The sequence below is a fragment of the Leucopleurus acutus genome, assembly GCF_964270905.1.
Source record: "Leucopleurus acutus genome assembly, chromosome: 21".
NCBI classification, from domain to species: domain Eukaryota; kingdom Metazoa; phylum Chordata; class Mammalia; order Artiodactyla; family Delphinidae; genus Leucopleurus; species Leucopleurus acutus.
Window position 1 is genome coordinate 22,363,680 of NC_139163.1, and position 18,818 is coordinate 22,382,497.

The 18,818-nt window shown below is 35.4% G+C and overlaps 1 protein-coding gene across 2 annotated transcripts in view; it reads left to right on the plus strand.

Annotated features, from left to right (window-relative positions):
* Positions 1 to 18,818, plus strand: part of TNKS (tankyrase) — a 173,550-nt gene that overhangs the window by 29,722 nt on the left and 125,010 nt on the right. For both annotated transcript variants that reach the window (XM_082863818.1, XM_082863819.1), the window contains exon 3: positions 18,194 to 18,289. In XM_082863818.1, the coding sequence (XP_082719944.1) occupies positions 18,194 to 18,289 (96 nt within the window). The remainder of the gene's footprint in view (positions 1 to 18,193; positions 18,290 to 18,818) is intronic.

The following is an 18,818-nucleotide window of genomic DNA, read 5'->3' on the forward strand; positions in this document are numbered from 1 at the left end:
GTTCAGATCTTTTGACTTTTTTTCCTTATTATTCCCAAGTTTTGAGAATTCTTTTTTGTGTTATGGATATAGACCTGTGTTGGATTTATATATTGTGAATCCTTTCTCCCAATCTTGCCTTTCATTTTCTTAATGGTGTCTTCAGGCAAGCAAAAGTTTTCAATTTTGGTTGAAGTCCAATTTGTCAGTTAAAATAGAAAAAGTATTTGGTGTCTTCCCAGCACTGGAATAATAAGGTGAGGTATCTAATAGACAATTATTCTTAGGTTAAACACAGTTTATAGTGAAATAAGATTATAGTTTTAATTATCAATACATTGCAGAAATTCAGGAAAGCAGGTTTTGGTTTAAGGGTCTCTGCTTGAAGTGCCTTATGATAACTTAGGATACACTTTTAAAAATTAAAATGAAAGAATTGGCTACCCCATAATGAAAAATTGAATGTATTATGTGGCTCATTTTTAAGATTTAAAAGTCAGGTGGATCTTGTTTAATTAAAAAATGATTATCCAAAATATGCATGGTTATTTCTGTGATAACATTGTTTGCCCCTACTATTTGGAAGTATATTTCTAGAATCTAGGGAAATAGGTTATTTTTAATAACTTGTTGCATGAAATCTTTCTGTGAAGGAAGACATTAATTTGTAATACTTAAACTTTTTTTTTTTTGGTTTGTGCTATCCCTTGGCTCTTCTGAGATCAAAAGACACACACAGATGTTCTTTGAGCTGTTTCTTCATGTCACTGGCTTTGGTCATAGTTTTTCATATTCCCGCAATAATGAGACAGGAATTATAAGCAGTTTAAGTAGTTCAAAGACAGTCTTTATAGTTCTGGTGTAGTCTTAACCTTGGAGTAGAGTAGCAATCTGTCCACTCAATAGTATATTTCCTCTCCTTTTTTTTTTTTCCTACAAAATGTGAGTTGGGAGCCAAATATAAACTTTGGAGCACAAGTTTTAAGGACCAGAGTACCATTTACCATATTTTATTTTTTCCTACCTTTGTTATTTAGGGATCACATTTTCACATAGAGTCCTCTTCAGCCTGGGTCTATGAGTGAGGGAACTCCCCTGCTATCACTTTCCAACTTGTAGCAGAAGCAAGGAATGAACTTATTTTACTAATAAGCCTTTGAGATTATGGAGAACATTGTTACTGGCCATAACCTAGACTACCCTGACTGACTACACTCTACTTATGAAATTGAATTCCTAAGTAAACAATAAAGAAATGGTTTCGAAGAATGACTTGTTTGGTTACCATCACAGAGAAAAATATCTTGGAGCTGATCCCCAAGTGAATCAGGGTCATAAACACAGTTCAAAGTGCTTTCCTACTTAATAATTAGCATATACAACTGGTATGTGCATAGTGATGAATTAAACTAAAATTGTTGTAATCAAAATATATTTGCTTTCCAATGCAGCTGTAGGGTCAAGTGACAGTCTCTTAAACTGAATCAGGTAAGGTGTCACTTTGAGCATGCTTCCAATCAGTTAGTGTCTTGTTATGTGCACCTTTGGTATTCTGCTGAGATTGTACTTGGTTCTTCTTGGCTGATCCTATTGTTAGTCTTCTGTGGTAAGGAACTAACAATAATTGTCTCATTTATTCTTGTATTCTTGTTGCCTATAGCTGGTATCTAATTGTATACTCAAGAAATGTGTGTGGAATGACAGAGCAATTCACAGGAAGATGACTAGGTTCTCTCTGGCTTTTTTGCATTACTTTGTGTTAACGTGGATAAGGAAGTTGAGTAATTTTCTACTCCTTTTTTTTTTTTTTTTTTTTTTTTTTTTTTTTTGCGGTACGCGGGCCTCTCACTGTGTGGCCTCTCCCGTTGCAGAGCACAGGCTCTGGACGCGTAGGCTCAGCGGCCATGGCTCACGGGCCTAGCCGCTCCGCGGCATGTCGGATCTTCCCAGACCGGGGCACGAACCCGTGTCCCCTGCATCGGCAGGCGGACTCTCAACCACTGCGCCACCAGGGAAGCCCTCTACTTCTTCTTGATTAGGTGGTATTTTGAGATTCTTTTATTTTAAAGTTATGTGAATTTGCAGCATGTCAGATAATCCTCTATTTATATACAAATATAAAACGTATAGTCAGATATAAATTATGTGTAGATAATCTACCATTTGTCAAATCGTCATTCTTCATTAAGGATGGGTTGTTGAATATTGGTTCCGAGCATGCATTGACTTCTGGTTATGGATTTTCTATAAGGAATGGGCAGTCATACACTTTTTGTTGTTACTTGTAGATTAAACCCATGAGTTCTCCTGTCATGAACTGAAGAGTTGAGACAGGGAGGGAGAAGAAAGAAAAAGGTGATGTTGGTACATTTACCAAAAATTGCTTTGGTTACATGATACATAATACAGTGTTTTCCCTTGAGGCAGCCCAAAGTACCCAACCAAACAATTTCACTAATATTTATAACCTATGCATGAAGCAGATGATTCAAATTACCTACCATTTTACTAGTGAAGAAAGGAGAAAGCTGTTACTTTGCCACAGTCTGTAGAGCTGATATAAAGTTGTTATAATAAGAAATGTTTTCTTGACTAAGAACAGAAAGTTCTCTCTGCTTAGTGAGATTTATTTGAGTGTATTTTAAGAATAAAAAACTAATTTCATTCTTTAAATGTGCCAAACAAATCCTTCTTTATTCTTAGTTCAGCTTTTTAGATCATCTAATATTTAACAAATTTAAAGTGGTAATTTTACCTTGCTTTAAAAACAAAACCAAAATCTTAAGATAATCTATTTACTAAAGCTTAAACTGTTTTTATTATTATAACTCACTCCTAAAGTAGTATCTCTTTCATAATTTCCAGGCAACTCTATTTTATGTATCTTTTATCTAGAAAGATATATTTACTTTCCTTGTTCAAACTCTATTTTAAATTACCTTATCTACACACTCGTGTTTCTCTTTAGCTCATATAAATCTTTCTCCTTTACTAAATTACCTGATCACTTCCATGGTCCTTTGATGAAAAGTCCTGGAACTTGGGAGTGGCATAGGATTGAGGGTCGGGGGAGAGAAGGGTGGGACTGCTTCTGGTACATTCTTGTCTTTTCAAATATAATACATTGAAGATGAACAGCTTTCTGGGTTTTGTCTTAACAGTAATATTAAAAGTAATAGATGTTCATTTAAAAAAAATTAGCAAGTACACTGATAATAATTGTCACACCTCATTTTCTGTCCATTTAGATTTATGTAGCCAATAAATGAAAATCGGTTAAAATGTAAAAAATTTAATTCCTCAGTTGTACTAGCCACATTTCAAGTGCTTAATTACCATATCTGGCTATTGGTTACCTTATCAGAGTGTGTAGATATTGAAATTGCCATCATTGTAGAAAGTTCTATTGGATAGGGCTGTTATAGTCAGTGTACCTGTGTCCATAGTCCTTTCTACATAAAAATGAGATCATTCCACGCATGCTGTTTTCTTATTTTTTCACTTTGTGTTATGACCATATTTCATTATCAGTGAATATTTTTGTCTAATCTCATTTTTTTTTTTTTTTTGCGGTATGCGGGCCTCTCACTGTTGTGGCCTCTCCCATTGCGGAGCACAGGCTCTGGACGCGCAGGCTCAGCGGCCATGGCTCATGGGCCTAGACGCTCCGCGGCATGTGGGATCTTCCTGGACCGGGGCACGAACCCGTGTCCCCTGCATCGGCAGGCAGACTCTCAACCACTGCGCCACCAGGGAAGCCCTCTAATCTCATTTTTAAAGGCAGTCAAGAATTATATAGAAATAACCACTTTTAAAATCATTCACCTATATTAGGCCATTTAGAATATTTCTGATTTTTCACTATTTTATAAACAGTACTATAGAGACTATCATTTTCATTAATTACATATGTAAACCCTGATTACTTTAGGATAAACTACTGGAAAGCTAGAGCTTCTTAATAAGAATCAAAGAAGTGTAGCTGCTGGAGTACTCTATTAGGGCTCTTGATTTAGTCTGTCACATTATCTATCCATATGCCATCCATAAATGAGCTAGATTAAGAAAAGTCATTTCCCACACCTTCCTTACTCTTTGTAAAAATTCATTGAAAATTCAGTGAAGTCTTGAGAATTTGTTTCACTTGCTTTTGTTTCATTTTTCTCTCTCTTCCCTTTTTCTGCAAGAATACTTCCCTTTGGCATTTTTTTTTTTCTTTTGCGGTACGCGGGCCTCTCACTGTTGTGGCCTCTCCCGTTACGGACCACAGGCTCCGGACCCACAGGCTCTGGACGCACAGGCTCAGCGGCCATGGCTCACGGGCCCAGCCGCTCCGCAGCATGTGGGATCTTCCCGGACCGGGGCACGAACCCGTGTCCCCTGCATCGGCAGGCGGACTCTCAACCACTGCGCCACCAGGGAAGCCCTCCCTTTGGCATTTTTAACATTACTTTTCCATATAAAAACTGAATTGGGATCTTTTAAACAAGTCTCAATGTAGCATTTTCATAAAAACTAAAAAAAAAAAAAAATGGCAAAATTCCATACTTGTATCCTTAAAAAGGAGAAGAGCCAAAAATGATAGCAGTTTTTCCCTTCTGAAATAATCCCTGGTTAGAGTGTTTATGCATTTACCTGATATATTTGGGATTACTTTAGTAGGCATTCTGGTTAATGGTGTTAAATATATATTGATATGTTTATATAGAGAGTTTGATATTTGTTCATTGTATTTTATTAAAATTCCCAGAGTGAATGTCTTTATTCTCCTAAGCACTTAAGAAATATATCAAAGATGCTTAAATTAGGGGGAAAAAGGTCAAGTAACAAGAACAAAAGAACAACCAAAAAAACACCTCATACATTTTAAAAAGTGATGTAATGCTTTGCTTACTGCTCAAGACTGTCTGTTGAATTAATTAATTATATGTTTGCACTTACTTTTAGATTAAACATGATTGTCCAAAACAGTCTATGGATTTCAGTGAGATGCATGGCTTAAGTTTGGTGTTGTATGAAAGTGGTATTTGAGGCAAATGGCTCATGTAACCAGTGAGTTCTCTTTACATGGTTATCATGTTATCTGAAACGCATGTATATTAAAACTGTGTCCTTGCTTTGTACAGTTCCCTGGTAACTGAGATTTCAGAGGCAGGCCCAGATTGGAGATAAAGACTCATGGAGTCCTTCTCACTCCCCATTTTCAGCTGACCAAACTAGAAAGTTGTTAAGTATAATAATTGCAGTTTCAGGCTTTAAAAAAATGTTATGTATTTTTGTTGTTTTAGTTCTTCAGTTATTTAAATCTGCTAATTCTCTTTTTTTAGATGGGGGTGGGTGTTAGACTTTTCATCTGTAAACAGAATCCAGGATTAAGAATGTAACCTTATTGTGAGTTGTTTCATATTCTGCCCTCAGGTATGACAGTACAAATAAGACATTAAGAAATCCCACAGTGTGTCCAAATATATGTTTATTTTGTGTCAAGCTTGAAAATTTCTATATAATAGAAATTTCTATATAATCATGGTTACAGATAGAGGGCATATATTTCATTTTGCCTTTGGGGGGCACAATTTTGAGCGTTGATCTTTTGAAAGAATCTTTTGTACTTGAGTATGAGGATGGAGGGAACAAGAGAAGGAAGTATTCTAGTGGGTCTCCTAAAATGGAACCCTGGCTGCCTTGGTGTTACTGCAGAGTCTGGTTGCCTGCTTTCCCACAGGGGGTTGTTGGATGGGGTTAGGAAGAGGACATTGGTCGCTGGAGGAAGGTATTTAGGACAGATGCATAGATGTGCCCTTTAGAATTCACATGAAGGAAAGAAAGCTTGAGTTACAGTTCTGGTGTGATCTTGGCTTCTACTTGTGTAGAATGATAAGGTAGAAATTAAATGCTTGGCTTTAGAATTAAGTATGAATTCCCCTTTACCACAAATAATTTAGTTGCTTTGAGCCTCAATTTCTCACGTATAAGGTGGGCATCAGACCTACTGCATCAGGTTGTTATGGAAAGTTAAATGAAATAATAAAGCAGGTAGAGCCTCAGCAAGTGCTTGTTTCCTTCCACTCTCTTTTCCCTTGGGTGGCAGCATAAGGTGTTCTCAGAGATCATTTCTGTATTCTGACACTCAGTAAAAACGTAATGACAGATATGTGGCTCTTCGTTGCCTTCAATGTGAATTAGTTTATGTCCTTTGTTTCATATTCATTGTTACTTTGTAAACTTGAATTATGATTTGATAAGACATGAAACTTTTTAAAAAATGGCAGTTTATGCCTTTTAACTTAGCAGAGACATTGCAGGTAGGATAATGGAAAATTATCGTAACATAAACATTTTCCCCACAAATACTTCAATAGCAGGAGTATGAAGTTCTAGTGATTTGCTGTGACTAAGTAAAAAGCGTATGAAAGCTTGACAAATGCAAAGAAATGTGAACAATGATAAGTTTTTAAAGGCAAATTAATTATGAGTAAATAGTTCTTCAAGTTGCTAGAGGGCATCATAATTGCTGTTTCTGAAAATTGCAGCCCTCTAGGAATGAGAGAAGGGAAAGAGCAAAGGAGGAACTCTGTTAAAAGAAAAAGGCCTTCTTTTCCTCCTCACTGTGGGGGAAAGGAGCTCAGGTGGGATGTGAGAAACGTGATTGAATACTGTCATTAAGAATATCACTCATAGGATAATTTATCGAAAACAAGCTACATTAAAAAAATTATTTGATATATTTCCCAAAGAATGAAAACCTAACAGTTATGTTCTTTGCCTCCTTCAGGTTGAAAGTACAACAGTATATTGAGGTTCCAATCATTTGAATTCTTAGAGACATAGGAAAATAATAGTTGTGATATTATTTCTTAAGAAACTAAAATTCAAAGCAGAATCAGAATATTATGGTACTGGCTCAACCCTGTGTTCCTTGTGAAAAATGTTTTCAAACATGTGACTTTAAACCTTGTATCACTAAAACTGTAGCACTAAAACTGAATTGGTCTTAATATTTTATAGTGGGGGAATTTGCCTGGAAATGCTAGTAAGTCCTTGAGGCCTTACTCAGCTCTTAACAATTTAGGTGTGGACTTAGAAGGGCGGGTGAAACTTCTCTCAGAGAGATTGGGAAGCACCTTTTGCATGTGGTTGCTGTCCCTAGAACTGTAAAAATTCTGTCATCCTGTTATAAACTTACGTGGTCAGACTATAATATCTACTTCGTTACTTATTAGTGTTTTATTTACATGACTCTAGTCAAGTATTAGAAAAAGTATTCTTCCCCTAAGTACAAGGAAGTATAAAACAATAATTGGGCACAAACGAATTCATTGTTCCTAGGGCTGTTACCAGTTTGCCTTTATTTTAATCCAACTGGTATTTTTTTAGCACTCTGTGCATGGGATTCTATTTTTGAAAGGCAGATGAAAAGGTCCTGATTGAAGGGATAGGGTGTTTATTGAGTTCCTATTGTGTGCTAAGAACCAAGCTAGGTTTATATATATTGTCTCAATTATGACCGCAATCCTTGGAGGAAGGTAGTGAAAGAGGAAATTGAAATTGACAGAGGTGAAGTCACTTGACTCAGGCCAGACAATTGCTAAGTAGAGAGCAGTATTCTCAAACCCAGGTTTGTCTGACTCCTAGACAGGGCTTTCTTTTAGACTTGATTCTCTAGGGTTTCCAGGTAGAAAGGAGATATGCTTTGTTATAATCATTCTTATATTTGTTCTACTGCCTGCTTTATCTTATAATAAATTGTGGTTTGTGTAAGCAGATAATGCTGATTTCCCAGATGTATTGGGGCCTGCCTTAACTCCTTATTGAAAAAAGGATATAATTGATATGGATATAAGAATCTGCTATATACACATACAGAATAATCTATACCTAAGTTACTCCATATGTAACGGACCTTTTCAAAAATTCTTGGTCTTCTCTGTTTATAGGAAATCTTGATAATGGGAGCAAAATTTAATTGGAGGATTCTTTTATTATTATAACATTTCATGCCAAAGTTTGATCTTAAAGAACTAGTCTTATGTAAATTCAGTAAAATTTTATTTACTTCGATTAGCTTTTTTGAGTAAGTAATTAAATATTTTCTAATGTCTTTAAAAAAATTCTTACATGCACATGTGTACTATATGTTAGCCACTGTTCTAAGAGCTCCTTAAATATTTATTTGTTTTGTCCTCCTAATAACCCCATGAGTAGGTACTGTTATTATCTCCTGATTTACTGGTGCGGAAATGGAAGTACAGAGAGGTGATGTCGCTTCCTGGGGTCCCAGAACTAGGAGGTGGCGGAACTGGGATTCTAACCCATTCAGTCTGGTTCCAGAGGACCAACTGTTAACTGTGGTGTTTTGCCATTAGTAAGTGCAGCAGACTTAGGAGAGAATTTGATTTTTTTGAACTTATTTTAGCTCAATGAACTATCTGCCTTTATGTGTCTCATTAGATGGAAACCCATTTGTAACTTTTTTCCGTGTCCCTCACCAGGAAAAAATAAGAATACATTTTTTTCCTAAGTTCAAAGGCACATAAAGACAGATAGTTCCTTGAGGTAAAATTATGTATCACAAGTATGCTAGTCCCAGTTGTTGACAGAATTCTGAATTTTTGGTGACTTTTGTATGAAAGGCAAAGACTAAAAAAAGTATGGTTAAAAACCTGGACTTTTACACAATAGAAAATTACTTCTTGACTATTTTACTTTAGACTTATTTCTACAGTCTCAGCATTATCACAGATTCTAAATTAATGTATTTATTTTATATTGGAATTGTTTATTTAATGCTACACCATATTTAATGTTGTTTGCTTGATAAGAACTGCCCAATTCTTATTTCTCCATTGGTTACAAATTAATTACTTTAAAGAGCAGCTTTAAGAGAAGTATTGTTTTGGCGAACATACTTAAACAGCATGTGTAAAGATCATTTTTGAGGAGGAATATCTCTCTGAGGAGAAATGAGAGAAATATCTCTCTCATTATAAAAATAATATATATTTGTAATAAACATTAAAACACTGTAGAAATATGTAAAATAGAGACATTTTTGTAAAGATTCATTTACCATGTATAGCCATATCTACATAATACTTTAAATTTAAGATCTGTTATTGCTGTAGATGCCCATTGAGGTCCGCCCATGTACTCTAGAACTAACGCCTCTTTCCCCATCACCATTGTTTTTATTGCCTCTTCCAGCTTCTCTGGCCAAGCTTTTGAAGTCCAGAACCAGATTTGAGGCAAGCTGGAGCAAATTCTCTTTAATGAGAGTTTGGAATTAAGGTTCAGATAGTACAAGTATATGTATTGTCTGTAGCTGAGGGTGATGGCAATAAAGCTGGGAGACAGGGATAGGCAGCAGCAGGATAAATTGGGGGACATGTTTCTGCCTTTGCTTTTGATGAGATGCCTCTATTCTTCAATAAATTTTCGTGTTGTTTAAGCCAGTTAAAGTAGTTTTTTCTCCCTTGTAATTAAAAAAAAAAAGTTCTCTGATAAAGTCAGTACTCAAAGATATATTCATAAGTCACAGCATCTTAAAATTAAAAGAATCCTTAGAAATCATTTTTATTATTTACCTTTTACTATTATTTACTGTTTTTAAAAACACTAGTTACTATTTTATTGATTTACTATTTATTTCCTATTATGTTATTAAACCACAGAAATCTTCCTTCAAATGAAATCTAATACAGTAACCCAATATGTTAAAGTGTTGAGAGGGGAGAAGCATAGACCTTCATGTATTCCACCTCACAAAAGTTCGTGTGTGTGTGTGTGTGTGTGTGTGTGAGTGTGAGTGCGGGGAGTAGGTGTGGTTTTAGCCAGGAGCAGTTTTGCCCATTGAGGAGATATTTAGCAATATCTAGAGACATTTTTGGTTGTCACAGTGGGGGAGGGCTGTTTACATCAATTGGGTAGAGGTCAGGGGTGCTGTTATCATCTTTCAATGCCCAGGGCTACTCCCTACTGTTGCAAGTTCACGTTGCAAGACAAGCCAAGGCCAAAGCCAGGGCCTGACTAATTTGACTAGAAACGATGCCACAAGTGCCAGCTCCTTGTGGTCCTTGTACTATACAGCAAAAAGGATGACACTGAGAGGAGAAGGGCTGAATGACTGCAGCACAAGTTGTGGGATCCTCTGTTGCTTAAGAGCCAATAGAAGGGGAGATGAAGAAAGCCCCCTACCCTACCTCATCAGAAGTGGGAAGTGATGAGGGAAGGTAGAGAGGTGAGTGGAAGGTGGCCTCACAGTAGCTCCTTGCAAGTCTCTCATCCTTCATTTCCAGAGGTCACAAGGCATTTGCACCAAGACACAGATGAACTGTGATTCAAGTCTTTGCTTAGCATGTGAGGATACTTGCAGAGTCTCCAGGGCACCATGGTGGAGCCATCACCCTACACCTGCAGTAAATAATTATCTGGTCCAAAATGTCAGTAGTTCACTCTGCTCTAGAGTAGTGCTGTTCGGTAGGTATATAATGCCAGACATGAATGTAATTTAAATTTTTCTAATAGCCACATTAAAAAGAAACAGGTGATATTAATTTAATAATATATTACTTAAAGCAGCATATACAAAATATTATTTCAACATATGAGTATAGAACATTATTATGCTAAGTGAAATAAGTCAGAGAAAGACAAATACTGTATCACTTATATATGGAAATATAAAAAATACAACAAACTAGTGAATATATCAAAAAAAGAGGCAGACTCACAGATATAGAGAACGTAATAGTGGTTACCAGTGGGGAGGTAGGGGAGGGGCAATATAGGGTTAGGGCAGTGGGAGGTGCAAACTGTTGGGTGTAAGATAGGCTCCAGGATGTATTGTACAACCTGGGGAATAGAGCCAATATTTTGTAATGACTGTAAATGGGAAATAACCTTTAAAAATGGTATATAACATTAAAAAACATTATTAATGAAAAATTTTATATTTTTTTCAACTGGTTTCTGAAATCTAGCGTATATCTTCTACTTAAAGCACATCTCAATTCAAGCAAACTTTTCATCAGTAATACTTGATCTGTATTTAGTTCTAATAAAATTTACAGTTGAAACAGTAGATTCACATATCTAAGGTGTTCAAAACATATTAAACATCTTCCAATAACTGAATCATGTACCAGTGTATCATGTATCAACTTAATATTTAAATTAATTAAAATAAAATATAATTAATAATTCAGATCATCAGTCTCACTAGCCACATTTCAAAGACTCAATACTTACATATGGATAGTGGCTACTATATTGGACAGTGTAGCTCTAGGCACTAGAAGATCACTTAATCATCTTAATTTATGGCTAACCAGGCCAAGCTAAGACCACACAACCATTACTTCAGAACTTTTCTCCAGCTTGCTTGGATCTCTGTTCATTATATACCAGAATACCTGCTCTTAAATCTCCATTTCAGAAGAGTTTTATAAGTAGGGTCACATTAGGCTAGGCATTATATTATGAGGTTCTCAGAGGTTTTTCCAAAGGATATTAATTAAGATGAAAGAAGCCTACTTCACTCAGTGAATGTCACTACTCATTCAGTGAAAAGATACCACTGAGCATCAAAAAAAAATCAACATGAGTCTAGTTTATGTTGAGAGAAACTTACTGATTAGCCTGAGTATGTTGACAGGGAATAGAACTGATCATTCTTTCTGAGTCCCAAATTTAATTTGGTATGTAGAACCAGTATTTATCTCCTATGAATGTTAGAATTTGAAGGATTTAAATAGTTTATTTGGGGGTGGAAAGTGCTGGTAAGAAGATGGATCTTAATAAAGGAAGAGAATTCTAAAAAATATAAAGAGGAAATAAAATATTTTTAAAACAAAAAATTTTGCAGATGAAAATAAATATTAAATTTATATCAAAGAGTTTTCTTTGATTTGCCTAGTCAGACCTTATATATCTTGGTTCTAGAGTAGTGTTTGTAGGAATGTATTTAAAGCTATTAACATTTATTTTAAAGTAATTTTTAAGGTATAACATAATTTAATTGATGTTACCTAAATTAAATTTATCCCAAGAATAGGAATATGGTGTTTTTACACTTGTAAAAATATCGTTTTTTGCAAATATACATGGAAACAGATTTATAGTTAAATCATTGCTTAACATCTGCTATATAGTATAACATACACTATAGTTAGGATAGGTTCACAAATTATTTACCTCTGACATATTACTCTAAAACTTATTGCTTTGTTTTGAATTATCACCTATTTTTTATAGTAGTTCCTAATTTATATGTGTAATATATTTTTCTGTATCATTGAGTTTATCCTGTTTGAGCTTCTTGAACGTATAAATTTGTGTCTCTTATTAGTTATGGGAAAATCTTAGGCATTATCTCTTCAAATATGTATGTGTTTCTTTTAAGACTGATGACAACATATTAGACCTTCTCACTCCATCCTTTGTCCATGATTATTTCTCCTTGCAGCATTCTTGGATCTGTTGACATGTTTTCCAGGACAATAAATTTCTCTTCAGATTTATCTAATCTGCGATTAAACCCCTCTATTGAGCTTTTAAAAAATCAGCTTTATTGAATTATAACATAAAATTAGTTTGAGATAATGAAATAAAATGCATCCATTTTAAGTATATATATTGACGAGTTTTGACAAATGTATACGCCCATGTAACCACTACCACAATTTAATAGAGCAGTTTTATCACTCTAAAAAGTTCTTTGGTGTCCATTTGCAGTCAGTTTTCTCTTCCCCTCCACCATCCCCAGGGAACAATTGATCTGTTTTCTGTTACTGTAGATTAGTTTTCTGTTCTAGAAATATGTTCTTTCCTGTATGGCTCCTTTTGCTCAGCATGTTGTAGAGATTTCATCCCTCTAGTATGAGTCAATAGTTTATTTCTTTTTATTGCTTAGTAGTATTCTTTTGTATGGATATGCTACAATTTGCTTATCCTTTTACCTGTTGATGAATATTGAGATGTTTTTCATTTTTTTGCTTTTCTAAATAAACATGAAATTTTCATGTGCAGGTGTTTTGTATGGACATATTTCTTTTCCTCTTGGATAAATATCTAAAAGTAGGATGTTAGAACATACAGTAGTGTATATTTACCTTTATAATAATTGCCAAATTGATTTCTGGAGTAGTTACATACCACTCTACAGCCCACCAGCAATGGATGAGAGTTCCAGTTTAGTACATTCTCATTAATATGGAATACCATTAATAATAAAAGATGGGTCATTGCCCATCTTTTAAATTTGCATTTTCTTTTGAATAATAATATTGAGCATCTTTTCATATATTAGAAGTTTGTATATCTTTTGTCTTATGCATTGGCGATTATAGCTAGCTAAAATTTTGTCTCTTAGTATTTTGCTCCAAAATTAAAAATTTTATTTGCTAAACTTGGTGCTTTGTGTGATTTAATTTTAGAAACTCAGTCAAAGGAGTATTTTTATACTCTAATTAAAAGAGCAAGATGGGGCTTCCCTGGTGGCGCAGTGGTTGAGGGTCCGCCTGCTGATGCAGGGGACACGGGTTCGTGCCCCGGTCCGGGAGGATCCCACATGCCGCGGAGCGGCTGGGCCCCTGAGCCATGGCCGCTGAGCCTGCGCGTCCGGAGCCTGTGCTCCGCAACGGGAGAGGCCACAACAGTGAGAGACCCGCGTACTGCAAAAAAAAAAAAAAAAAAAAGAGTAAGATGACTATGAAATACTTGCGAAACATTTTAACATAAACATAACTTCTTTTAAAATAGAGTGTCTGTTCATTGTGAGGAACAGTTTTAGACCTTTAATGTAGCTCTAAAATTCACATAACAAAGAATTTACCATATCTTAATAGGAGGGTTTCTGCCATTAAAAGTGAAAACTATACTTAAATCCTTTTTCGTAATTTACCTAAAAGCCTTGCTACATTTTTAGCTTGGAAAATTCACATTGTTTCTATTTCTTCTATCTTCTTAAATCAGTTATTAGTGCCTGTACTTAAATATAATTTATCATAATAGCACTTAATATTTTTCTAGGAATTTGATAAGATGAGGCTTCACGTACGTGTAGAAATATTTTCTAAAATGATATGAATGCTTAAATTGAATAGTTTTGAGGAATTAAATGAATCGATTTCAGTCTCTGCTGCACTGGTCACAGACTGAAGGCATGCTCCTTGAATCTGGCTCGCTGTAGCTGAATGTTTGCATCAGAAATAGGAAAATCACATGTCCTTCTTGCCATAGCTTTTTTGAAAATGTCATTTTGAATATTCTGATCTTACCTTGGGTTTAACTCTCTGTTATTATGCTAGCTGCTATATTTTCTCCACCCTTATAACTTCCAAAGGAGATAAATGGGTTTGAGATATAGAGCCTAGACATTTGGGATTTGAGGTTTGATAATGCCCTAATTGGTTAAAGATAATACAAGGAGATTTTGAATGTCCGTCCACAGTAGTCTCGAATTTACTTACTGAATGTTACTCAGATTTTAGTTTCCTTGTTTTTCTTTCAAACCTTAGTTTGTATATTGATTGTATATTCTGGGAGCTTTGCTTCAGACATTTGTGCTACTTTTGAAGAAGAATCTGTTACAAGATGAATTTCTAATTGTATTATGTATCTGTAGTCATATTTTATTATTCCTTTTGGTAGCACAGAACTTTGAAAGCAACTTTTGAAGCATCCAGCATTGAGACTCCTACATGTCACTACTTCAAGTACAGACTGACAGTCTTGAAAGCCATGGTTGTTATCTTTGCCCTATGTATGTGCTGTTCTTCTGGTATTAGAAAATAGTATCACACAGATCTTCATAGGGAATAGTGTGAAACAAATTTGACTTGAGGAATTGCTCAAGAAGTAGTTTGGTACTTTTTAGTATGTACCCTACAACTTTGATCATGGACTCAACTATTAATTTTGTTTTTGTTAAATCAAGTGTTAGGATAAATAAATCTTTTTTTCCATTTTGATTAAAAGCGTAGGGAAGGAAAAGGGTCTGCTTGAGGCAAATCTTTCTTTTTTAAGATTTTAGATCTTAATGCTTAGACTGTAACTCTAAAGCATTATCAGGGATTTGAGGCCTATTCTAGATACATAGAAATCATTTATCTAGTCCAGGTCCTTCACTTTATAGACCTGGGAACTGGCTTAGTGCTTCTCAACCTTGTCTGTGGTCAGGGACCAGTTTTTTTCCTTCCCCAATACATGGCAAACTACAATAAAGATGAGGTACTGGAAAAAGTAATTTTAAAATGACACACACAGTTTTAAATGCTTCCTCTTAATTTCTGTGGTTATCTCAGTGTCGATGGATTACAGAGAGTTCGAGGACTAGAACAGTCCATGGACCACACTTTGTCTATTACTGCCCACACTTTATCTATTCCTGCCCAAGGTCGAGGTTGGCAGACTATGACCATGGGCCAAATCCAGCTCACCCCTTGTTTTCTGTATGTCCTGTAAGCTAAGAATTGTTTTTACATTTTAAATGATTTTTAAAATACACAATAATAACAATATTTTCTTATATATGAGAATTATACAGAATTCAAATTTTAATAAAGTTTTATTGAAACAGAGTCACACACATGCCTTTAAGTATTGTCTGTGGCTGCTTTTCCTCTGTAATGATGGGGTTGAGGCAAGGCTGAATAGCTGAGACAGAGACCATATGGTCTACAAAGCCTAATGTATTTTCTCTCTGGCCCTTTACAGAAAAAGTTAAGATCTGAAGGTTTGGTTCTAGGACAAAGCAATGAATTAGTAGTTAGTGGTAAAGTTGAGAGTACAAATACATTTTAAAATGTGCTTTAAATATTAGTATTAGCTGATATGTATTGTCAGGCTCTGTGCTTAGTACTTTTGATGCTATTTTTTGTTCCCATTTAATCTCCCCAGTGCTGCCCTTTTATAAAAAGTTAGGTAAGTTTAGATCCCTTGTGGTCTAGTTATGGATACCTTTATTGCTCCTAAAACTCTTAACTCTACTGAGTTTTGTGGGGTTTTTACCCATATCTGGTGAATTAAAATGGTTCGATTATTTTCTAATGTGGATTTTGTTATCAGCATCTGGTTTGGAAAATTCAGCTTCTTCTTCCCTGTTGCTATATAACTCTGCAGTGATGTTTCTGTGTGTTCAAGTCCAATGAACGAGATGCATATGACTCAAAAATGTTTAGAAAACAGATACTTCTAGTGAAAAGATTACTCCTTTCAAAGTCAACTAAAACAAAGCAAAACTGCAACTAAGCTGTAATGGCAGATTTCTGTTGCAAAATAGCAAAGATATAATAGGTAAGGCTGAGACTTTAGGTGACTTTTGGAGGAACAATAAGGCTTTCTATGTTTTGCCTCTACCACGCATTAAGCTGCAAAGTAAAAAGCTCCCACCATATTTTCATCAAGGATTGTTAAACTACGTTCTTATACTTCTTGTTTAAAGCAGGTTCTGAAGTTCTCGAAGTATGCGATAAAAAAACTCAGCTTTTCATGGTAGCTGTCATTTCTTTGTTTTCCTACTTTTTGCATGTGATCACTCAGCATCTAAATAAAGATATAGCGATAGCTGTCATCTTTACATTTGATACATGAGCTTGCTTCATGATAAAGACCCTTTACAAGCCAAATCTTCATGTTGGGATTTCTTCCTGGAATAAAAAATATATATATTGTTGTGAAAGCTTATTCATTATGATGAAAGAATAACTACAGTTTCACATTATGGTACTTGCTATTTTGTGCTACTTTTGTCACTTTATAAACATCTGGAAAAGAATTATGTTCATTGCTTACAGTCAGGAGTGAAAGTCTTAGCAAAATCTCACTGCATCTTTTCAAGCCATGGCTAGTTTTTGTTATCCCAAGTCTGAAAGTATCCAGGATTTAGTGCAAGAGATGCTGATGCACGCTGTCCCAGCAGCTGCGCCCCAATTCTAGATAAGGCTATTCCTTTGTACCTTATAATAAAGCCATCGACTAGATGGCTTATGTATTAAAGGGAGAAGAAGAGCTTTATAAAGCTCTATACTTAGTAATATATGAGGCTTGCCTTCCAAATATTCCTAAATAATGTATGTACTTTAGCATGGGACTGTTAATGAATGAAAATCTGGGACACATCAACAGTCATTATATATAACATGTCTTTAACCATTTATTTGAATTTAATATTTCTGCTTTGTTTTAAATTTATGCTATAGAATATTGGTAAATGGTAACAACTCCTGTTCTCTCCAGGAGTACACAAAGTGTTAGATTTGAACTGTTAGAATAACTTGTAATTGAACTTTGCTTATTAGACAAGTTTTTAATATATTTATTAGTTTAACCATTGGTTGGGTAGTGTTATAGCAACACCCGCCCTCCCCTCTCCACCATCCCCACCCCGCCCCTGTACACACACATACCAGATGTAGTTGAGAAATGTTTTAGATCAATAAATTGTATCTGGATTTTACTTAAACAGTGATTCTCTCTTTTGGAAACCTACACATCTCAAAATTCTCTGTAGCTACTTTTTACGCAATATAGCATGTGTAATATTCATTCCTCAGCATATATCATAGTGATTGAATTTCTGATTCTAAAAATTTTTGATGGCCAGAATTATTGTGGAAGGCAGTTCCTTTCTGCAGCTCGGCTGCAGGGAACCAGAGTTGCATGCGTTACTGTGTCTGGTAAGCTTCTTGGAAGCAAGCCAGTATGTTCTGATGCGTTTCCATACATGTAAGCAGTGAGCACTAAAAGGCTTGCACAGTATTACAGCTGTTCCAAGACGAGGAAGCGGTGGGAAATTCAGCAGTGAAAAATTCAGCAGTGAAGCAGCAGCAGCAACAAGCAGCCACAGTGGTAGTAAAGACAGGGCAGGCTCATAGTGAGAGGATTTCACAGCGCGAGGCAGCGAGCATACAGCTCCCCATCCTTCTGCCTGAAGGAGGCAAACCCAAACTGTCTGTTGCAGGATTTTTCTAGTTTCGTGTTTATGATGTTAAGTCATGTGATAATACTGTACCACAAGTTGCCAACTTCGCTTTACTCTAGAGAGGATCCTTTGCTGCAGAGCTTTTTTTTCTTTTTCTTTCTTTCTTTTTTTTTTCTTGAAAGAGAAAAAATTGTGCAATGTATGTTTATGCCTACACCATGCCGAGGCGGCACTTACCAGTAAATAATCTTTGTATCCCTGAGGTAAGATACTGTTTCTGCTTTCCCTGCACAGTGCTGCTGCAGCACGGAGCTGATCCAAACATTCGGAACACTGATGGGAAATCAGCCCTGGACCTGGCGGATCCTTCAGCAAAAGCTGTCCTTACAGGTAAGAAAACAGAGCTGCCCAATTATTTTATCTACTAGCTATTGGATCTATTTGCTTGCTTTTATAAAATCTTTATGGTCTGAATTTTATTTTATTTTTTACTGATAAAAGCTCAACAAATATATATGCCATTGTCTCTACTTTATTATTGATTTGTTATATTAACTGTTTTCGTTAATCGCTATACTGGCATAAGCATAAGCAATAGGATTGCTTATTATACTTAGAATTTCTGAGAATTACAGCATTAAATGATAACATAATTATTCATGCTTTGGACTTCTTTTTTTATGGTGTGGATTGTAATTTCCTGTACCTCATCTTCTCAGTTGATTCTTTTGAAGACCTTCACTGTTGAGCAAGCAAGGGCATTTGTATTACTTTATAAAAGTAGTTTTGATCGGAAAGACAACCTGCTGCCTTATTGCTTACATCAATGGTTAAATAAAATATGATGCCGCTCCTCCCTTGCCACTCTGTTTATATTTTTATCATTATCTTCTCCCTTTTACCATGATAGCAAAGTACT